This window comes from Conger conger, chromosome 6 (assembly GCF_963514075.1).
Source record: "Conger conger chromosome 6, fConCon1.1, whole genome shotgun sequence".
Classification (NCBI taxonomy): Eukaryota; Metazoa; Chordata; class Actinopteri; order Anguilliformes; family Congridae; genus Conger; species Conger conger.
This window is the reverse complement of record NC_083765.1, coordinates 10,801,560-10,826,416: the sequence shown is the minus strand read 5'-3', so window position 1 is coordinate 10,826,416 and position 24,857 is coordinate 10,801,560. Positions and strand designations below refer to the sequence as shown.

General features: G+C 41.5%; 1 protein-coding gene across 1 annotated transcript; it reads left to right on the top strand.

The window, feature by feature from the left end:
- The first annotated feature begins 13,264 nt into the window (after window positions 1-13,264).
- LOC133130797 (cytochrome b-c1 complex subunit Rieske, mitochondrial) lies at window positions 13,265-16,598 on the top strand. Its single transcript, XM_061245642.1, has 2 exons — window positions 13,265-13,571; window positions 15,249-16,598. The coding sequence occupies exons 1-2, from the start codon at window positions 13,361-13,363 to the stop codon at window positions 15,857-15,859; spliced, it is 822 nt and encodes a 273-aa protein (XP_061101626.1). The 5' UTR covers window positions 13,265-13,360; the 3' UTR covers window positions 15,860-16,598.
- Window positions 16,599-24,857: the final 8,259 nt, after the last annotated feature.

Sequence of the window (24,857 nt, the reverse complement as noted above, 5' to 3'; positions counted from 1 at the left end):
AGTTGGCTTATATTTAGCTTTCGCCTCTCTATTTAATAGGGAACAGTATTACGGAAGTATCTTTCCCGAAACATCCGCTTTACCTCCCTATAGCACATGCTTTTTATCAGCGTAGCGTGGGTGAGAGTGTGCACTAGTTCAAGGTTGGGGTTTGGCTGTCGCCATGGAGTGTCGGTCAGAAAACAAGGAGACATCTGATTGGTTAAAGATTTGCTTTATATTTGGGTTACACTCAACACATGTCGTGCAGATGTCGCTGTTTGTGTGGACTGAAAGAATAATGAAACTATACATACAACTGCCCAATACAAGATGGAGCAGAGTAATGCCAAGTAAACTGCTAGCTACAAGCTTGGCCAAATCTAAGGGTTCACATCAAAGCTATATCAGTATTTGTCACTACAATGGTATAAGGTTTACTTCTAAACATTATTAACTACAGAAAATTTCTTAACGTATAAACAATACCATAAATCTAGCGCTAATTATAAATTGCATTGGAGGGCTATCCCCACTTAACTCTTCAGACATAAGCAATAATTAAAGTAATTACAACAGTACAAATGTACATGATACAGGCTTGAACACACAAAGGGAAAAGTAATGAACTAAAAAAACAACTTTAGCTAAAGCTAAAACAGCAGTTGCTCAGGGGCCCAACAACTGTATGGATCTTATTGTGGCTAGACTAGCGGCTTGAGCCACCAACCATCCACGCGCGCGTCCCTGCCCCTGTAGCCTAGTGGCTGATGTGCTTAAATTTTTTCTGTGGATATTTCCTCCAATGGTACTGCTGTCTCCCTACATGCCATCCTATAGCACACCCATTCAGTAAACATGCTTACAGTATAGAGAGACACAATTAAGTCCTACCGCATCTGGAGGTCACTTCCTATTCAGAGGGAAGCGTGTTCTAGCTTTATCGCAAGCTTGCAACAACAGCTATTGTTGACACAAAATGCATTCTCATTTCTACATACTGCTAGAGAGCCCCACCAATTACTGAAACAAAGGGCGGCCTGTAGCATAGTGGTTAAGGTAAATGACTGGGACCTGCAAGGTCGGTGGTTAGATCCCCGGTGTAGCCACAATAAGATCCGCATAGCCGTTTGGCCCTTGAGCAAGGCCCTTAACCCTGCATTGCTCCAGGGGAGGATTGTCTCCTGCTTAGTCTAATCAACTGTACGTCACTCTGAGCGTCAGCCAAATGCCATTAATGTAATGTAAATGTAAATGAAAAGGAAAACTTTGCTTTTATGGTCCCCATGGCACCATAAAAATCTGTGGCACAACAACGGTGATGGTAAGTTTCCAGTCATTCCCTGTCCTTCCCAGTGCCCCATCCAGTATCCTACCATCTAGGCCATCAGATGGTAACCTGGCTTTGCCTTATCGTCATCAAACATCCGCTTTTTGACATGAAGGGTGTGAGACCAGATTTATATTCTGACCATTAAACATATAACAGCACTTTTTTTTTTTCATGGATTTCATACGTTCCACTTCCATTGTGTGGCGTACAAATCCATTGTCAGTAATAAAATCTGGATAAAGTAGAGATTGCCCTCTTTACAGGGCTCACGTTCCCCATCTTGACAGCCAGCAGCAGTGTGGACCCGACCTTGTTTTGCACCTTCACACGTGCTGCATGTGACGTGTCCTACCACCGTGTGAGGGGGGTGAGATCCTTTAATGTGGACACCCCAGGGACTTTAGTGAGGGCTGTTGTGACCACCGAAAGACAGGAACGGAGCCCCTGTGGAGAGGCACAAATCAGTAAGAGCCCCTTTTAGCACCTTCAGTGGGGATGGGAGGAGAGGGAAGCACTTTGTCTGAGGCACTTAAAGCTGGGTAACTCTGACCGAATGCATTGTCAAGGCTTTTGGTTGTCCTCCAAGTTCCTTCAATTTGGCTGAAGGCAAAGTGTTTTTTTAGTTGGCTTCATAGTGAAAAGGTGTGGTGATTGGTGGCATGTCAAGGTTAATGATGTGGTTAAAACCAGCTGCGGTGGAGAGTGATTTTTACAGGATTTTCAGTGACTTTCTACAGGCTGCGGCACGTAGCATAGTGGTTAAGGTAAATGACTAGAACATGCAAGGTCAGTGGTTCTAATCCCAGTGTAGTCACAATAAGATCCGCACAGCCGCAAGGCCCTTAACCCTGCATTGCTCCAGGGGAACCTCCTGCTCCTGCTTAGTCTAATCAACTGTATGTCGCTCTGGATAAGAGCATCTGCCAAATGCCAATAATGTAATGTAATGTAATGTAATGTAAGTAGAGGATGCCAAAATCGTACTTTTGGCCCGATAATCTCAGCTGGTATTAGTTTATGTGGCTTGATGACCAGGCATAGCAATGAGCTGAATGATCTGTATCCACTGACAGGTCATTTCCTGTTTCACAAATAATATAATTTTAGTTTTTCTTTGCTTCAGGTTTGAATAATACAATGAAAGTGTTACATTTGCCCAATCATTTTCATGATCTCACATTTATACATAATATACACATTATATGCTTACTGTATATGGCATGAAGACTTTATTTGTCCATAAACGACTTTACTGTGATTTAATCGACAAATAGACAAGCATTAGTGTATACGGCTAATTAGCTAAGCCTGGATAAATGGTAGAAATAAAACCAGCACCCATAGGCCCTCCGGGAATGAAATTGCCCACCCCTGGAAAAAACACATTTCAAATAAAACACTTTTGACTCAACTTTTAAATACCCACACAGAACAAAAAAAGTATATGAATTGCTGTGCATTGGGACTGGTGTTTCATTTGGCATGAGATACATTGGGTGGCGTGAGAGTGTTACACAGAGCCAGAAAGCGTCTATCTCACACCCAATCCATGAGAGCTGGCAGTCCTGTGTTCAGCATCTCAGAAACTCAGGGTAATCCAGCAGTTCAGGAAACGAAACTGATATCCTGAATAGCCACTGCTCTGCTGTAGAATCAATAATGGAATATGTAAGGTGGCTATGTGTGTCCTGAGAGCAGCCATTGCCAATTCTCACAACATGATCCACATCTCTGAACCATCATCCCTGCCAACTAACAACTTCCCCTTCAGGAAGAGGAAAGCCATCCACTTTCCCATGTTTCTGACACAGATTCAGTGACAACATGACAGAGAAATGAGGGCTGAAACAGAGCCACAATGGAGGCAAGGAATGACAGAGAGAACCATTTGTTATGTGGGGTGTTTCAAAATGTTATTCTGTAACATATTGTAAAAGATATAATACAACTTCCTTCATACCTGCATGCTAAAGCTTGTTTAGTACTTACTCTCCAATTTCCAAATCTTTTTGTGCGGCCCACACTTTATATGGAGCGAATAAAATAATCGCAGTGCAATTTTTTCACAAAGCAAAAACACATGTTTTCAGTCATTCATGTAAAAACACAATACGTTTGAACTTGTGTTCCAAGTTCCTTGAAGTGGTAGTCAGGACATTGATTAATACACCACAAATAGGCTCAACAAAAACATGTTATCACAATGTTAGTAGATTGCATTGGGCTATTGTCCTTGTCAATCTGTTGAGGGGAATAACATTTGCTTTAATTAATGGGTTTTGCATTTGAAAGTCTGGAGCATCTACAAAAAAGCTCTTATGGGTGGGGGAAATTGTGTTAATTAATGGGAAAAAAGATGAAAAGCTGTGTCTTGACAAGAGAGAAGAGGTTGATACACATGACAAGAGAAGTTCATTCATCTGGGTTGTCTGTGCAAAAGGGTCTTAATGGGTTCTGATGGCTACATTTATTGATGCCACATTCTACATAATCATATGATTATACAAACATCTACAAACATATATGCATACAGCTGTTCACAGGTGATAGAGATAGCCTTCTTTGTCTAGGTGACTGTGTGTGTGTGTGTGTGTGTGTGTGTGTGTGTGCGTGTGCATGCATGCATACTGTGGCACCCCTGCTACTGCATGTTGCACCACGTGGGTGGAAAACCCTGGAGGGGCCCGTGCAGGTCAACCGCGCAGACGTCACGCATTGGGAGAGGTGTGCGATATATCTGCCTAAAGAGGTGATGGGGAGATCAGCACCTTGGAGAGAGATCCCTCTACCTGCGGTCCAGGACCCCGGACAGCGCACGTGAGTGAGCAGAGTGGAAAATCACTGATTCAGCTGCAGCCTCTTTTCCTAATGAGCAGGGAAGGGGATTTAAGGCGCGGTCGAGGCTGCAGAGGAAGGACCTGCAACACCCTGCCATACTGCCCCTGAAGGAGACCCCACCTTTACGGACGGCAACACCAAAGACCTGGAACGGACGCCGGTCACGTGAGCCAGAAAGAATCCCTTCCTATTCACCCCCTGTCTTTGTGTTTCCCGCCAGCCTTGACGCGGCCGAAGAGGGGAGGAGGGAGGAAGCCCTGGAAAATACCCCGGTCTAGGAAGAGCCTTCGTTTATTTTTTGCCTAAACGGCCCCTTTTATTTCTCCCGTTTTCCCCTACCCTTGCCCTGAGGGGGGGGCGCTATCACCAATACCCTGGGTCCTATATTCTCTATGGTGGATTTCTGACAAATCTGTTATTGTAGTTCCTAATGTATCCATAGATGATATGCATGATCAGAACATTTACTGTTCACTTTATTACTTGATGTACTTTGTTCGATACTTATTTTTTAGACTTAAGTCTTCTGCTGCTGTCGCCTATCCACTTAGAAATTTGCACGTTGTGTATTCAGAGATGCTTTTCTGCATACCACTGTTGTAATGTGTGGTTATTTGCGTTAGTCACCTTCATTTCAGCTTTGACCAGTCTGGCCATTCTCCTCGGACCTCTCTCATTAACGAGGCATTTCTTCCCACAGAATCGCTGCTTACTGGGGGGTTTTTTTTTTGTGTGTCTGTTGTGTGAATCTCAGGAGGTCAGCAGTTTCTGGGATACTCAAACCACTTTTTTCCCCATTCTGATGGTTGATGTGAACATTGACTGAAGCTCCTGACCCGTATCTACATGATTGTATGCATTGCACTGCTGCCACACTTGCCTGATTAGATAATCGCACAAATAAGTAGGTGTACATGCATATTACATGTAGGTGTTCCTAATAAAGTGCTCTGTTAGTGTACATTTTCCAGACTCCTGTAAGCAATGAAGAGATTTGATCATTTTTGACAGCCATGGCCATTGATTCAGACAGCACTATTAACCATAAAAACCTTGCCACCATGAGAGACGTAATCTGCCAACCAGATGTTTTATCAGATTTTAATAACCATCACAGACATAAGAATGCATAATTAAAAGACTATTACCACTCTGCCACTTGGGGAAATGCATTGTGGATGTAAAAATGTGTAGTTAATTTCTAGAAAAATGAGGTCTGTGTAGAAAATGGGCAGGATATGGAGGAACCACAAAGACTGCAAAAAAATCAAGCTTGTGCAAGTAAATGCAAGCAATATACATATGGTGTGTGTTCATAAAACATGGATTCAAACTCTCTCTTGGTAAGTATTTTAGAAATGAAGGCATAAATTTGAGCCAGATCACTCCTGGCATCCGTACGCACAGTTTACTGCTTCTAAGTAAACAAAAGTTGGAGCGCGGCTTGGCTCATTTTGGACAGTCCTAATTAGCAGAGAGGCATTACTGTGCTAGCATAACAGACACTGAGTATTTTGACAAGTATCTCATTACGACTCATTAAAGATGCAGAAGCTATTGTAATTAATATAGACACTGTTATAAAATTGCTTTTCGAAGGACAATTAGAAGGTTTTCCCAAAATATGCTGTAAAAATAACATCAACAGATGTCTGTTGGTAACATATTTCTGAATAACATTCAAAAATATTAAAGCCATTTGTCACAAGACACAACCGTTTTTACATTGCAGTTTGAAGCCTACTCTATGTTTATATCCAGCTATGAATAGCATCCACTAACACCAGCCCAGGGTTGGCTCCCTCCCATGAGGGGGTCTATGGTCCCTTGGGTTACCACTTCATGTATATTCCTGACACACCAGGTGCCCACGGGCAGCCAGTTGAGTCAAGCTGCCCATGGGTCAGACAAGCTGAGTTTTTACCGACTAAAATAGTTTCCTGCTGTTTTAAATATTATTCTGCAAGACAAGTAAATTACGTTCTGTCTTCAGACATCTTCAGTCTGCATCTAGGCTCGCTGGACCTGGCTCTTCCTCCTTCTGCCCAGGCCCTAATGACGTTTTATCAAAACTCAACCACTACTTGATAACTGCTTAACTGCATGATTGCTGTTATTCCTTTTCTTTCTTTCTTTTTTTTCTTTTTTTTGGTTTTCTTTAGGTTGTCTGCATACACTTGTGGGTTGTGTTTCCTTTGTTGTTGCATTGTTATACAAAAGTGCATTGATTATGTAGCAGATTATTCCTGGACATGAATTTATACATTTGGGTTCACGTGAATTAACCAGTCTTCTGACTCAGTCCTGTTTCCTAAAATAAAACCAAAATAAATAACTTTCTGGTAAAATGGCATCTGTGGTACTTCATCAGTGTGCAGTATATATAAAATCACACTGAGCTCTGTGATTTGCCTTTTTTTGATACAATCACTGTCTTTTATCACACTGTTTACAAAAGATTAAATATCAATATCACAAGTATGGATAATAGCAAAGGAAAAATCTATCTAACTAACAATAAAGCTGCAGCATCTTGGCCAAAACCTCCAAATCAACTGTCAGTGACCTCTCCTCTCCAAAAAATCTTTGCAGTAATGTGTGGAAAGGGTCTGGATTCCATGCAGCATCATGGAAAGATTCAACAGAACTGCAGTTTTTACAAAATGGAGCTCACATACAGTATGTATGCAAACATTGCATTCAGCATAGTTCACAGAGATTATCGAGACAGAGGCATCTGTGTCAAAACAGCCACCCCTGACCTTTCAAGTCACACATGAGAGTCCTGACAGTCCTGCCCCCATATCTCTCCCTATCTTTCTCTCTCTCTCAATCTCCAATTGTCTCTCACCCTCTTTCATCGATGCTGTGGTGCCGAGGTCCTGGTGCACGTAATTCGCACCTGCAGTTCCGTCACCTTGCCCTGGTGATGGATCACCTCCATGGTGGGAAACCAGGTGCATGACAGGTCCGCATGCTGGCGGCAGCGGGGCAGAACCCTGTCGGACCAGGCTCAGGGGCCTGCCTCCATCAGGCCCAGACAGCTGAGGACATCAAGACCTCTTTGCCTCATGCATCGTGTCGTTTCTAGCCTGGCTGTGTGTGTGTGTGTGTGTGTGTGTGTGTGGGTGTACGTGTGCGCTCATGTGTATCTGTGTGTGTGTGTGTGTGCATATGTGTGTGTATATATGTGTGCATGTGCACGTGTGTGCGTGTGTGTGTGTGTACGTGTCCGTGTGTGCATGTGTGTGTGTGTGTGCTCATGTGTATCTGTGTGTGTGCGTGTGTTTGTGTGTGTGTGCATGTGTGCGCGCGTGTGTGTGAGCATGTGTCCTGTATGTGTGTGGTTGGGGATACTCATAGCAGCTTGTACACTCATAAACTGTGAGATAGTTCTGAGGTTGGAGAGCTTATTCCTGTCAGTTTGGGCCAAATATCTCATTTTTAATGAGCTCTGTTCTTGGCTTAAAATGGTAATTCCAGTTGTGATTGTATAAAGCGTGAAATAATTAGAAGCATTTCAAATGTGCATCAAGACAGAACTGCATGACATAAAATGCACACACATGCACACACCAACCCACACAGAAGATTATGAGGCTAATGTTCTACATTAATTTGTAAAATTGATGCAGCACATAACAAAACAACAATATGCATGTGATGTAATGCCTTCAACTGGCTTGGACATATGGGACATAATACCCACACATTCTTTTAAGGGAGGTCTGACAGTGAAAATTTAGTGTCAAAACTTTCTGAGACTACAGAGTAATTTATACTGCTGGCATAAACACTCCATGTAGAAGTCTAGGGACACAACCATCTGCTGGCCACACAATTAACAACATTTAAAAATAGGTTTTAAATGTCAATTGTAAATTATTCACAGGATGCAAATAGGAATAGCTTTTTCAATGCTCCCCAGTCCATGATCACCAACAACTGTACCCCCCTCCCCCCCACCCCATCCCCACCTATCCTGAATTCATGACTGCTTATATTACAGGAATTATAGAGACTGTTATATTGAGGCTAGTCCAGACTATTCCAGTTACTTGGAATACAAATGGTCAAAGAAAAAAGGATGGAGGCAGAGAAAGTGATGGTGAAAAGAAAACTATGAAATGCTGTATCATGGTGATTGCTCATTCAGCAATCAGCATTGCGCAGCTCTCACATGGGCAGCTTGACTCAACTGGCTGCCCGTGGGCACCTGGTGTTTCAGGAATATACATGAAGTGGTAACCCAAGGGACCATAGACCCCCTCATGGGAGGGAGCCAACCCTGGGCTGGTGTTTGTGGATTCTATTCATAGCTGGATATAAACAGGCTATTCCAGACTATTCCAGTTACTTCTGACAATGTTTACAAATGGGTGGGGCATAGAGTGAGGGCCCAACCCCAAAGGAACAAGCTATTGACACAGTGATGAAATTAGTCCCCTCTTTCACTGCAAACAAGTGATATCCAAACCTCTCTTCAGTAATCAGTCAGAGAAGTAGTGTCTGATGTACTGATTTTTGGCTCGTCTGGATCGATATCCACACAGATTTGAAAAATGGTATTACCGAGAAAGCCATCCCTTAGGGAAAGGAGACTCAGGCTGAAAAAGCCCTCAATTTTTATCCTTTCTTTAACAGGCTCTTCCCTATTTCTAGCAGATTCAAGGCCTTCCAGACCACTTATCAGCAAGTGATGAGGTACACTTTGTCAGGACTCTGGGTTCTCGTTGCCATCAACACGCTGACAAATTAACTCCCCCCATTTGGCCCAAGCATGCTGAGTCTGGCTTTGGCTACATGGCGTGGCATGGACTGAATATCCCACAGGGCACAGAACAACAACAACCATATTGGCCAAGTGTTTTTAAGGGTCAATTTTGGCCTGTTAGTCAGAATATGTCAGAAACACCACATTGTTTGTTTTATTGGAACCAGACTTCATGATATCCTCATGAATAATTGCATAAATAATACAAAATAAGTCTCAATAAAAAGGTTATATCTGTTGTGGGTCATGGCATGCAGCATTAGAACTTTATGGGTAGCTCTGATCAAATGTGAACCACAATTCAACTTGAGGCCTGTTCTACAAAGCAAGATTAGGAGTTAGCCGGATCACTAAAGTAAACCCGGGAAGAGCTCTTTTTCCTTCAGTCGATGTTCCAGATTTGGCCAGGGTCCAGATTCTACTCAGCACAGTTATCCGGGAAAGTCAGCAATCCAAAGCTTTTTGGAACAGGCCCCTGGAGTCTATCCCCAACCCCACCACACCACTATGCACAGTCATTTCCATTTTCCTCCCAATATGGACTGTAGTTGCTTACCTTATTACTTATTGATTTAGCCTATTTACCATGTGCACTAGACTTAATATTGACGGCTGTAGACAAAGGAATCTTTGTGAATTGTCCCTTCTCCGTTCTGTAGTCTAATTACCTTCGGTATGCGCTTATTGCATGTTGCTAACAGCGCCTGCTAAATAAAATGTCATGTTATTTAATGTCATGACTGGCACTATCTCTCCCTCACTCTCTTGTTAAGGCTCGTCGGAGATCTTGTCTGCATTTTGTTCAGCAGCTGCATCTACATATTTCAACATGTGAACAAGATGTACAGCCTGCAAGGCTCCTGATAATATCTTTCATATACTGTGTAACAAGAGAGCAGGCTGAAATTGAGGAGGAGATGGATGATCATGTTCATTATGATCCAGACCATAATGAGGACAGCTCTGATGAAGGCTCCAATGAGGCAGAAGCTCAAAGCCATGACATCTTCATGTCATATAATGACAATATATCATGGCCATCAACCCTTGATGAGAGGCAAAGCAGAGTACAAAGTGGGGACATAATCATAATGGCCCCAATGTTTACATAATGTTTTATTTAAATGTGTTACTTTTAACAAAATTAGAATGTGAATGTTGTGGTTTTCAATGGATAATACATTAGTTATGGGGTGGAACTCTATTCTGGATAATAACCATTGTGCAGACAAAACCAGACCTGGGTCAAATACTGAATTGTTTTAGATTCAAATATGTGTCTATGCTATACTGAGCTGGTCTGATCTATTGGAAACTAGAGAAATACTCCCAAAATGCAAAAAGCGCATCCTCTTGGTCAGCTCAATTTGGCAAGATCAGCTTGGCAAATCAATGGAGCACAGAAAGATATTTGCATCCAGAATTATGTATTTAAATACGCAAGAACCAATAAAAAAGACAAAATGTACTGTCACAAGTTTGCCATGTAAGTACCAATAGTCTAGCCAGGCGAGCTGAATATAAAGAGTGTTCCTTTTCCACTGCACTATAAGTTTGTCTCTCAATCCATAGGAAGTGGGGGGAGTACAATATAAATGTGTCACCCCGTTCAGCTACAGTGCAAGTTATAGGCCCCATTCCTGTCAAACCAGCCATCTTCCCTATCTTTCATGTGGCTGGAAATATCAAACACAGTGAAGTGCGTTTTCATAGACAGACATACCGGCTGAGTAAACTGTATGGGGGGTGACTACTGCCAGCAGGAAGAGCCGAGGGTCTGGAGGAGAGGGTCTGATAGTGTGGCCACCTCAAGGCCACCCTCTCCAATTCTGCACTGCAATGAATAATCGGCTTATGCCCGAAACACTTGAGGGGTTGTTTAAATTCCAGAATCTTCTGCCGTTTGTTGCATGTTGCATGCATCGGAGGAGCCGGGGACCCAACTGTGGTGAGTTCAAAGGAACTGTAATTACTCTGATAGAAAAGCGATTAAGTGCCCTGCTGCGTGTTGAGTCCCAATCATTGAAAGAGAAAGAGGAACACTTCGTACTGTGCAAAATATGGAGGGGAAGGAGCGATGGAGCGAAAACAGAACCCACAAATGGTCAAAGAAAAAAGGATGGAGGCAGAGAAAGTGATGGTGAAAAGAAAACTATGAAATGCTGTATCATGGTGATTGCTCATTCAGTCACAGCTCTCAAACACCCCCACCCCCACCCCCATGACGTTAACACCCGCCCCCCCCCACCACCAGCTCTTCCTTTCCTGTGGAATGAAAAGCTGGATGATTCTGCCGTTGTAACTGGGTGACAGGATGAGCGAAGCCATTTACACTTGCATGCTTGGAGATTATGGGTTCCATGTAGGAGGGGAAAAAAACGATATTAGGCTATATTATCTTCTCAAAACTAGGCCCGCTTTCCATTAGAGGAGTGCATTGAAGTGTAAATTTCCACATAATTTTAGGTTTATGAAAAAAGCGTTGGTGGGGGTGTGTGTTGGGGGGGGGGGTAGTGCACAAATCCAGCTGCACACAGCGCGACACAGGCATACACAGAGGGGTGATTGGCCCTCCTTTCTGACTTGAGCTTAGTTAGATGTTAGGATTCAATTCCCATTTCTGCATTTATATACACTTCACAAACCATAAACGATAATACAGAATTTTCTGAGCATGAGCACAAAATTAATTTCTGTGACACACTTCCCCTCTGGTGCATTCTCTTCTTTATATCCCCATGTTCCTTTTCTTCTGTAATGACATGTCTAATCGTATTTTAGGCCCATCCCTTCTCAGCAAGATGCTCCATCAATATGAGTAGTGTATGAGCACTGTTCAATCCATCTATTATTCAGTTTCACACTTCAACAGCTCATTTCATTTAGCTAGATTCAAAGGTACTAGCATCATCATTGTTATTAGACAGCAATCATTTTCCATAGATTAATTTCCTCAAGCTGATATTTATATGCAAGGAACATCCCTATCCTCTGCATGGTTTGTTTGACTCAACCATTGGATTCCAGCAATGTGAGCTGATTTACACTGTCAATTATGCATGCCTTTAATGATAAGAACGCAATCACACCATCAACTGTACGTTGCTCTGGATAGGAGCCAAATGCCATTAATATAATGTAATGTGTGCTATGTGACATGCACATTATCCTGCTGGGAGTATCCATCTAAAAATGAGTAGACTGTGGCCACAAAGAGATGGTTAGGTACAGTACCTTCTGATTAATGTTTTATTTTCTCTGTTTCATCAAACAATTCACATGTCGTCAATAAGAAGATTCTCAGCTTTTATTAAAGAGTGTTTTTATAGATTTATACATTTTTACCATGTAGCAATTACACACTTTTTATACATTTCAATGTTTGAGGCAATGGTATGTGAATTCACATGTGAATTGTTTCATGTCTTATTTCCTCTGTCATCAATCAGAAAAAGCAGAAAAGGGCAAGGTGTGTCCAAACTTTTGACTGGTACTATATACTGTGGCATTCAACCTGCCAGGAGAATCTGCCAGGGTTATACGTATGCGTGTATGTTCAAGCAAACTCGACAAAGCTCTATTACAGTGCATGCTGTGAGATTATAAATAAAAAAACAACTGTCAGAACTATTTACAATTCCAAACCGGTCTTAACCATTCACTTGATTGGTTGTTTTGACTGTGTCATTGGAGTATGTTTATTAAAGACTGTAATACATGTATATCAAAGTGCAGTTAGTTAAAAGCTTGAATATAGCTTTGTATTAATCCTCCGCGAATATCACTGTCATGTCCATCCTCCGACAAAATAAATACATTAATTCATAAATAAAAATGCAATGTTATTTTTTTCCATGTGATCACATTAAATAATCAGATCAATATTCAGGATGCATAAGTAAGAGATGGGAAATGTAGGAATCTTAGTGAATTTGTCTTCTTATGAGTTTGCTACACTACAGGTTATATATCCTTGTGTAAAATCCAGCTATGACCAGCTTGAAATACCAGTTACCAACTGTTTCAAAACATAGCTTGAGATGATCAAATCATGTTAGATAGAAACTGGTCAACCAGTTTCAACAGGATTTTTCAACAAGGTACATAAAATGCTAAACTTACATTTATACAATATTCTGGAATTATTCTGGAACTGTTTTATAAATGTTTACATAGGACATATACATTGTAACGTTTGATTCAAGCTGAATACCATATAAAAACTATCCGCAGTTTGGGTAAATATAAAATAAATAATCACTTTTATTGTACACTGTTACGCTTCAATAAATGTTTTCTCGTCTATGGTTGCAATCGACACTCGATGAGCGAGGCTTGTCTGACGTCATGCGTAGGTTACGTTCCTTACGTTACGCCTTTCCTTACGAGCCAGGAAGGTCGCCGTGACCGAATCCAGTTCCTCGTCAGCGAGAAAAATGATGTCCCTTGCCGCCCGTTCGGGGGCTTTTTCCCCATATTTACAGGCTACTAGTTGTGTAGTAGCTGGGCCGCTCAAAGCTATTGCTCCAGGAGTCGTAGTTAATGGAGAGAAGGTGCTGCTGGACACGAAAAAACCTTTCCTGTGTCGCGAGTCTTTAGACGGCCAAAGCCCCAAGACAGGACCTGCTGTTTCAGTTAGCCTCAATGGTGAGTTCGCCACTCTTGGATTTATTGAGTGCCGTGGATGAGACCGGGCCTAGCTACTGATAACTCAAGGACACGGCTTGATTTCCCATTAAGTTTTCCTTCTCGCTTTAAAAGAGTATTAATTAACCGTACTATTGGACAAGGAGTATCTTTGTAATTTAGCTGTTAGTTTTGAAATATGTAATTTCGATACATTTTATGAATACCGTTAGTTTTTCTAACGCATGTAGCTAGCTGGCTAGCTAGCTAACGTTAGCTAAGTTAGCTAAGCTAAACACGGTAATTCACAAGCTAGCGGCTTCGCGTCGAATCTATGCAAGTTAGCTGAGTGCTAAATGTCTTCCTAAAAAACAGATGTCTCAGATAAATTTACTAATTTTCTCCCTGGCTAGTTGTGTTGCGGTAGCTAGCTAAGAGGTTAGCTGTTAGCACCTTCTTGTTGGTTAGCTGACTTTAGCAGTTGGCTAAGTTAACCTACCAAGTTCCAACGTTTCTAAATGTTTCATTATAGCGGACTGTTTTGCTTGCCGTTTAATTTTGATGCGTGTCGCTGAACATTCTGTGTTTAACATTAAACGTTAACGCTATACGGAAAATGAATATGAAATTGTTTTGCTAATGTTATGTTAAAATTGTCAGTAATGTATGTTGACTTATTTAGCCTTTATTGAATGATTGAGTTACTTCCGGTTTCTCAAGGTTAGTGCTTAACTTGGATGTCTTCAATGTTTTTTTGTTTTTTTACCGTTGTATACCATAATAGCTCTTGAAAGGTAACGTTATTCCTGATTTACTCATAGGTGCAGACATTTCTGCTTGTGCGCCTTTATACTGGGTGTCCTTAAATAAACTTTCTCTGACTTCTGTAGTCTTGTTTTTATTAGGTTTTTATGACTTATTTAATATTATTAGACTAATTTTTTAGACGTTTTGGCCTTTCCTGCCTTAGCATATCCAATTCAATGTGTTGTGTTTTCTCAGTATACCACTGTTATATCGTGGTTGTTTGGGTTACTGTCACCTTCATGTCAGCTTGAACCAGTCTGGACTTCTCTGACCTCTCGCATTAACAAGGTGGTTTCATCAAAATAATTGCTGCTCACTGGATATTTTTACATTTTTGCACCATTCCCTGTAAATCTAGGGACTTGTGTGTGACAAGTACAGTCCCTTCAAAAAGTATTGGAACAGCAAGGTCAATTCCTTTGTTTTTGCTGTACAATGAAGACAATTTTGTTTGAGGTCAAACGATGTACATGAGATTACAGATCCAAATTTCAGCTTTTATTTCCTGGTATTTTTATCTGGATTTGTTAAACAACTTCGAACATATCACCTTTTGTATCAGACCACCCAATTTTTGGGTGAGAAAAAGTATTGGAATATGTGACTGACAGGTTTTTTTTGATGCCCAGATGTATCCTGTTTGATTGATTGGTTAAACAATAAATAGTTCTGAATGTCTACTCTTGGTTTTAGCCTTGGATTTTGCCTGTGAAGACTGCATTTGTGTTAGAAATGACTAGAGAGAGCTGTCTGGGAGAAAAGCAAGTCATTTTGAAGCTTAGAAAAGAGGGGAAATTGATCAGAGCCATTGCACAAACATTGGGGATTACAGGTTTGCCTAATAAAGTGGTCACTGAGTGTATATTGTTTTCTGATTTCTTGTCATTTCAGCCCGTGCTGGAATTCGTTTTGCTCACACTGACATCAAGCTACCAGATTTCTCAGACTACAGACGGCCCGATGTCCTGGACCCAAATAAATCCTCCCAGGAGAACAGCGAGTCGCGGAGGGCCTTCTCCTACCTATTCACCGGCGCCACCACGGTCGTGGGCCTGTACACGGCCAAGACGGTGGTGTCGCAGTTCGTCTCGTCCATGAGCGCCTCTGCGGACGTCCTGGCCCTGTCTAAGGTGGAGATCAAGCTGGGCGACATCCCCGAGGGCAAGAACGTCACCTTCAAGTGGCGGGGCAAGCCGCTGTTCGTGCGCCACCGGACGGCGAAGGAGATCGAGGTGGAGGAGGCGGTGAACCTGGCCGAGCTGCGCGACCCCGAGCACGACAAGGACCGGGTGCAGGACCCCCAGTGGGTCATCGTCATCGGCGTGTGCACCCACCTGGGCTGCGTGCCCATCGCCAACGCCGGCGACTACGGCGGCTACTACTGCCCCTGCCACGGCTCCCATTACGACGCCTCGGGCCGCATCCGCAAGGGCCCGGCGCCCCTCAACCTGGAGGTGCCCTTCTACGAGTTCCCCGATGAGGACACGGTTATCGTCGGCTAGTCGTGGGACTGCGCTTCCTGGTGATCTGCGTGACCGACAGGTCTCTCTGACAGTCGCTGCTCGTGTCGTGCGCACACCTCAGACACAACTTCACACTGGGGAGGGCCCTGATAATTACACCTATTGTAAGTAATAAATGTAAATTTTACCAGATCTAAAGCAACTTGTGTGTAGTTATTTATTCAGATCAAATCTCATACCATTCCGAGGATCGCAGACATGAGTCGTTTATATTGCTATGATTGATCGCCATTAATCGCTGCTTTCTCCTCTTGGCATTGCGTGTAGCGATACACGTCATCGGCGAACACGGTGCAAACACGAATGCTTTGGCTTCTCAAACTGTGAGTTCTAGATCGTTTCTGATGCAAGCCCTGAGAGGGGTTGTTTGACAATAAAGGTATTTGTACGTGTTTGAAAAGCAGTGAATGGGGTTTCAGTTTGCTATGTTTTGAATTTCAAACCATTATTGTGTTTTAATACCTGGTTGGTATTTTAGCAAAGAGATGGTGGCGGTTTGGTAAAGCACCTATGTTTAACTATGGCAATACAATGATATTAATAATGTATCCCTTTGCCACTAAGACTTTCAGCGATGGTGGTTGTCGAGATGTTCAATGTTAAGTCTGTCTTACACAGCTAATAAGTTCATTTCTTCTCTCCTGGAGTTGCCCTTGTACATAGTTCTGTAAAAACTATGTACTCTTGTATGTATGACAAATAAAAGTTTGACGGATAACCTGTTGTGTCTCCACACAGTGATTACTGCGAGCTTGCCTATTAAGCTTGATTCTTCTCCCATTTTGGGGTATAGTACATGTCTAAAATTTTACATAAATACATAAGATGAAAAGTACATTAGTTTAAAAGTACATTAGTTTAATTGTCATTGTATCATTAGATGACTGGTAAATAACCTTTTTATCAGCCCTTACTGGCCCACTAACACCACTTCTAGCAGCAACTTATTTGGTCTCCCATCCAAGTACTATAGTTTTTATACTGACCAGAACTGAGCACATCTCAGAACAGCGGTTGAGTGTGAAATTGATCAAATCGGGGTGTATGGCTAAACTAAGATGAAAATGTGATTAGTTCAGAGCCTGTCTGCACAGATTAAAATGAACTAATACAAATGCATTTACAGAAAAGGTCAGGCGTGTGTTGTACTAAGAGGCCCAGATAAATGTATTGTGGACCTGCTGCTGCCTCGTCTGTCATGGTGGATGACAGCATCGTCCGTGGATATCCTTTCGGGCAAGGCTGCAAACGTCTCACCTTTCATGTGAACTGAAGCACCTTTGCAGGAAACAGTGACTCCATCTTGTCCTCTCCACCTTCTCTCTATCCATATTTCCTCCCTGTATTCATCCAGTGTATATATTTAAAATCAATCCCCCTTGCTATTCTTTGCAAGGTTCTGGCAATGTTATTCTGCAGTTATTATTATTATGTGCCTGACATAACAACAAAAAAACCCCCCATCATTTTGTATTTAATGTGTTTACAAAGAAAAAGACCAGTCGCTCACTCTTCTCCCCTGGTGTCCATTGTGGTGTCGTTTGACCAGACCACCTGCTCTGCAGGCTCAGACAGCCCATCACTACCCCTGTACAGCCCTGGAGTGATTGATATAATAATGACATCTCGCGGTGGTTGTTTTCAGTGCTACATCAATCTGACATTTTAAACAACAGCCCTGTCCCTTGTGCTCCAGAGCCAGTAGAATTTATTTTTGTTTTACTTTGGTTAGCATCCAAACTTATTTGTCATGTTTGCTTTCTGATGTCCTGTCAAAGCAATTTTATTTGCCATTTAAAACCTTCATCCACGAGGGAATGACGTAAATCTGATTTCTGCTTATCCGGCTATATCCTGTCTCTGACAGCAGGGCCAAGTATCATTGAGAAATCACCTCCCTGTAATCACTTCTTTGACTCGCCACTCAGACACAATTACCACTGAGGATCACAGCGATAATAATCTAAAATAATACATTGAACAAATAAAATGTCCTTCCTGATCACAATGCAATCAAAATGCTACGTCATTCAATCATAAGGTGCAATGGAGCCATCTGACGTAGGGCTTTTTACCATGGCTTCATATCTCTTTCCAAAATAAATAAAGTTATAACAGATTTATTGAAAAATGGAAACGTACAGCTGGTCACAATGTAGCACCTCCAGTGCAGTTAACTGGTTTGTTGTCAGTGGGCTCCAGATATCTTATAGAAGTGCCAGAGTCCCTTAAGGCACATGAAGTCTCCAACTAACAGATTGGGCAAGAATGCCATTTTAAATCTGCTGAAAACATAAAGTGAGTTATACAGCACCTTTCAACACCAGGGTTACATTGTGCTTCACAGTAGAAAATAAAAATAAGCAAAACATCACGTGCCTTACATAACATTACACGGACAAGAGCTAAGAATTAAGAGAATAAAAATGGGTGTTCAGTAAATTTGATTCAAAATAGAGTAACTATTGATTATTTTATGTGAAAATCATAAGTCACAGTCCCTCTTTAGTTTCAACCTTGTCCTAAGGTTACCCACCGTGGTTAGAGGACCTAAGAGACCTCATTGCCAGAAGCAATATAATATACTTGTGAATTACAAAAATGATCAGAAATACAGTATAATATCATGTTGTATGACCACCGCATAGAAGGCACATGTAACATCTGCTCATATGTACACTCAGTGAACACTTTTTTAGACTTATTTTTTAGTTCTTCTGCATACCACTGTTAGAATGTGTGGTTATTTGCAATACTGTCACCTTACTGACAGCTTCAACCAGTCTGGCCCTTCTCCTCTGACCTCTCTCATTAACAAGGCATTGCTGCCTGTAGAACTGCTGCTTACTGGATATTTTTTGTTTTTCACTCCATTCTCTGCAAACTGTAGAGACTGTTCTGAAAATCCCAGGAGATCAACAGTTTCTGAGATACTCAAACCACCCTGTCAGACACCAACAATCATTCCACGGTCAAAGTTCCTTAGATCACATTTCTTCTCCATTCTGACATTTGGTGTGAAAAACAACTGAACCTATTGACCACATCTGCATCCTTTTATGAAGTTAAATGCTGCTGTTGCTGCTATTTAACCAGCGGGTGTGCAGGTATACCTAATAAAGTGATCATTGAGTGTATTATTCATTAATCTATTTCCTGAATTGTATTAATTCATTTATTTCAAATCTAGACCACATTTTAGGTTAAGAGGATTCCTTTACATCCAGTCTGTGTCTAATATCTGCGGTTTATTTGATGGTTGGTGCTTTATTTTCAATTGAACGACATGCATTGGCATTTACTTACACTTTAACTAAAACATTTTGTTCAATTTTGTCCATCTCTAGAGAATTTCAGGAAGGTTTTGTTTTAGTGAAATACTCATGTGCAAATTGAACTATTCAACTCGGAGGTTAAACTCATTAACACTGCTCCAGCTGACACAATCAACATAATTTCAAGCTTTCACAGACAATGCTGCAGGCACAGCAACGCATGTAAATAAAAGGGCTTCTTAAAAACATTAGCCATTGCACACATGCTATCTTTTTTATTTGCTCCTCATAAAAAGGATTGATTTAGTGGAACGTGCCTTTGTGATGTACGGCTGTCCTGAAGACCGATGCATCCAATTACGTTTATTCCATGCAGCTCTTATGTGAGACAGTCCAGTGGGAGGGATAGAAACCAGTGCTTTTCTCTAGATGTGCTACCCAGTGGGAGGGCTAGAAACCAGTGCTTTTCTCTAGATGTGTTACCCAGTGGGAGGACTAGAAACCAGTGCTTTTCTCTAGATGTGTTACCCAGTGGGAGGGCTAGAATGCTTAAACTGTGTTCTGCATGGACAAATATGGTATTCTCTTAGGAAACCTCAAGATTCAATGAGAATGTATATTTAATCTTAAATCTTAAATCTACAATAGGTAATTTCGGACTTCTAATGGTTAAGAGAGGAATTGCAGCAAGAAATACGCTCAAACCACAACACTGTTTATCCCACCGCTTCTCTGAACATGCTGAAGTTGAAACACCATTGGCTGTGGCAATTATAACCAATTTTCAAGCAATGAGCTTGAATTATTGTACAGCTATACAATGTTTTGGTAAATAGTGCCGTCCCGTCAACTGCATATTCCGAATTATACTATAAACACAGGCATAGGGTGAGTCAACATGTCACAGAGCCTTTTTCAATGATAGGAAGGGATTTACAATGGTCTTGTAACAATATTTTAACACAAACATCTTACCTATTGTACCTTTAAGAATCGATACGACAGGAAAGGTCCTGTATTACTTTATATTGTATACAATGCTTGTAGTTTGTCACTCATTTGGGTCAGTGATATTGCATTTATTTTCAAATGTAAAAAGGTTCTATCATGAAAGAATTTAATTATATGTTGTACAATGCATTCACCAACCTGGCACACAGCCAACTGCCTTTAATTTGAAGAGGAAGTAAAGTAATGGGGAAAATGGAGCCTCCCAAAAAATGATAAATTAAATGATGCCTCTGCTACAACAGGTTATATGCCTGAGGAGAATGTCTCGCTGTGTTATCTGTGGAGGGAGTACATGAATGAAAAACAATTAGCAGTGACTCACACTGACTTGCACTTTTCCTAACCAAAGTGCCTTGGCAACATATTAATCCCACAGTTGTCTCTGGGCTAATCTGATAATGATGAAAGGTTTAGTCCGATTTGGTGATTTACCCTATTATTTTCTATTTCAATTATTTTTTTATGCTTTTCCCCCATTTTCTCCCAGTTTTGGAATACTGTGTCATATAGGCTGCTGGCGTGGGAGGCTGCAGACACGCATGCACGTTCTCCTCAAAAGCACGTGCTTTTCACCAGCTGTTTGTTTTCTCATGTCCGGGAGGATAACTGTGGATGTTGACACTCCCCCGATTTACCAGTGAGGATCTCAGCACGAGCGTGGCTGTGCTTGTTGATGATTGGTCATTCCAAATTGTGGCAGGAATTGGAGATGCTCAGCCTCCAAACATTTGACGCCAAACGTATGAGAAATAAAAATGAACATCTTCAGTGAATTGAAAATTAAATTAATGGTCTACAGACCCTGTATGAAAAATAATAATATGGACAAAGACTAGTAATATTAATAAAGAAATGTATCTTTTTTATTTAAAAGAATAAAGGTGCATTTGATATAGCATATAAAATTCAATACAAATGGGCTTTTGGATCCACCCCTCCTATGGAATGTGTTATATGAATCTACATATAAAATAACAATTTATTCCTTTATGCGAGCCTTCCAGTTGAAACCATTGTATAGAATTAGCCACCAAAGAAATGTTACATAGATTGGGTTTATCGCCAGTATGTAGATTCTACCGAGATGAAACAGAATCTATTCAACATATTTTTTGGTACTGTCCCATAGTGAGCCTTTTCTGGACTCAAATTCACATGTGGCTAAGAAAGTGTAATATCAAGGCTGAAATGGACATACAGACTGTTCTGCTTGGGGATTTAAAATATACTAATCTAATGGTTGTAAATGTTATTATGCTTCTTGGCGAAGTATTTATTTTCAAGTGTACTTCAGATCAAGATTTACAAATGGAGCATTTTAAATCAATTGTAAAACATCGCAGCAGAGTAGAAACCTTGGTAGCTCAGGGAAATGATAAATATAGTTTGTATAGTTCAATGTGGAAAAAAATCTGACTGGCTGAGGGTTGGTGATAGTCAGAGTGAATGAATTGCTTTAATAAAGCACTAAAACTGTAAATATTGTTGTAATAGGATAAAAGTGGGGACAGCGGTTGAGGGATAAAAAAATAAATAAATAAAAACAATAAAAACAACACAATGCCAAAGAAAAACTCCCTGGAACACATTTACATTGCGACCACAATTGTTAGACAGGATGACATCACTAGGGAGACAATTGTAGCAGGACATTCTCAGGGGACCTTTCAGTAGAACACTTGGGCTCAGTTTCCACATCTAGAGGACACTTTTCGCTACATCAAATCCCTGGCTCACAATATAATTGCCACACGGATAAATTATGTGAATCTGTGGGCAGGGCTCTTTCTGGTTGATTTCTTATTATATTTAGCTTTTTTTCTTGTTCTGCTCCCAGAAATATCAATAAAGGAGTCTGACCAGCCCAAGCCTGTGGTATCTACGTTATCTCCAATATCACTCTTGACATTCTGCACCATGCCTTTCACGGTCTGCTTATTAGTTTCATCAACATCCCTCATCATCTGGGGTGTGAAAGGCAGGCCATGACGCGGCAGTGCTCCTTCTCTTCTGACAGCGCCCCCCACCCCATTTATGTCCTGAAATATATTTTTGTCCCCTATTTCCAATTCTGTGGTTGCAAGTAATCTCAAAGTTTCAAAAACTAACAATGACTCATATTCTCTGTAGGACAGGTATTTCTATCCAAAAAGCAGTCTTGCCAATAGGAACTGTTGCCAGGGATGTGGTGTCCCTGTGTTGGGATTAGCCTGAAGAACATCCAAGTCATAGAGGGACCTCTTAGACCACATTTTTTTTGGAAGGTCTTTTGGCCATTTGCTGCCAAGATTTAGCAAATCTTCCTCTTAATTACTTTGAGCCCTTACACAGTTTTCTTTCTCAGTCAATAATGTGGTCTACAAATTCAGAGACTGCATAATGATGTCTGTTAGAGGCTTAAAACGGAACTCAAATTTAAGAAAAAAGTATATTGATAGGCTGAACCAAGGCCAGAGATGTTAAGAGATTCCAGTGTGCCAAGTCCTGTTCGTCTCAGCGTAAGCACGTCTCTCGCTCTAGGAACTGGATGGCCATGGAAACAAATTAATGTAATCTCTCGGAGAGGATATTCTATGCTGCAGAGGGAGATTCCGACATTTGGCCTGTTGACGCAGACGTTAAACCCCTCATTTCCCACCAGCGCTCCCCCTGAGACAACGGCGCTGATACAAAAGGTCCCGGGTGACCTATAACCCAGTACCCGGTCCCTGGACCCCAGTGAAGCTGTCATGGTTGCAGGAAGAAGGTTAAATCATTGCAGCATCATTGGTGGCAAATGTTTCTGCTCTCTCGACACCACAGACACTTCCTGCTGGTACAACATTGGTAATTAAAAACCTTGTTTCTTCCAGCTGGGAAAAAGAAACAATTTATGGGGCATGACTCCCGTTCATTGCGGTACACAGCCGCCAAATAATGACGCATAAGGGGAATTATTTTTTTATGTTTTGTATTTTTCCCAACAGGCCATGATGCTACTGTCACTACAGCCTGTGCAGACACCTAGTGAGAATAAAGCTTATTAGTAATGGGTCAATATTTTCTTATTTGCAGTTATGCATTTTTTTACAAAGTTTCAAGAGACCGCAAAAAGATTTTGACAACATTTTTGGAAATGTGACCTTTTACAGTGTCATACAATAAGATGCATTGCTAATTCATATTAATCACAAAAAATGTTTGCATTTGCTGAAAGCCTCCAAAGACAGGATTAATTAAATTGATCAGCCCTAATGATAACATCAGCCTGCTCTCCATCAAGGTGTATCAGCGCAGATTTCTGACAACCATCTAGCCATGTAGCCTATAATGTCTACTGTACATCGAACAACACGTGCTCACCACTGGGCAGATTTTTAAGATTCAAGCCTCTCAAAGAATTCAGAGTAGTGCTGTGATATTGAAGATTGAGATATTGAGGTTCAATATAGGCTATTTTCAATGGAAGAGTCGACAAATGCAAACCTATAGTGCTGCCATGCTCACTATAATACAGTACTGTACTATCTTCACATGCTATCACCTGCATCCAGTTCCTGTTACCCATGCTGTAAGTCTTGTTCTCATATCTACCCAGTGCAATATCAGCTGCAAAATGCATAGAGACAATGACAATGAGGCAATGTTAAATTAGTCAGATGTCTAATTGGTGCTCTGCGTAATTATCTTGTCCTCATCTTATGTTAAATGATGGGGTTATTGTGATTTCTCTGGCAATGGTTTGTGTAATAATGTTTTGGCCCATCTCTCAAAGGGAATTCAAATAACTGGTGTCCAAACAGCCTGTAATGCAGAGTGGCACGGGTGGTGAACCCTTAAGCATCTCTTTGGTAATTAGAAGCAGGATAGGGCGGATACTTACAAATAGAAAAGAAAAGATCCTGAACGGTGTGGTTGTTATCTGAGTGATACAAAGGATGCATTGTCCTCTCTCTTGCTTTCTCATTTTCCTCTTTCTTCTCGCTCTGCCCTGTCTTTGAATCCTCTTCCTTGCTCTCTCAGACACACACACACACACACACACATACATACACACACACACACTATAACATCCTTCGTTGGAAGCACAGATTTTGGCTGAAGGGGATGATTAATGGGGTGTGTTATGACTGAACGGGCATATCACTCGACTCAGTAGACATGCATGTAGTCATTGACTGAACTGTCAGCGCTGAGGTAGCCCACGGTAGTGCACTGGCAATACTGAGAACGGATCGATATGGTGCTCTAAATCACGCGGTAATGGCTCGCTCATGAAGGCCATGCTGTGGCCAGATGGACATGCCAACAAAACAAAACGGACCGTATGATTGACAGAAATGAGGGCATTCCGGACAGCAGACGAGTGGTTTGCAAGGTCTTACTTGCACGTGATCGAGAATTCTTGAAAACTGTCCCAATTCACCCCACAGTTTTAGCTGTTCAAAAGAGCCAAGGATCAGATTTTGCCAGAGTGGGAGATGTACCACACACCAGATAGAGTCAGTCACAACTTCCTCCCTCCCCTACACAGGTTCAGAGGTTACTTTCCTAAAAGGAGCTACCGTCACCAGAAGTCAGGAAAGTGTCCTCTATTCCTGCCCTGTCAGCACAGCCATCCTCATAGGGATGAGGCTGAAGAGTCCTTTGGCTCAGTTGTATACTAACAATGCAAAGGTTGGGGGTTTGATCCCAGGGGGCTACATATCTTG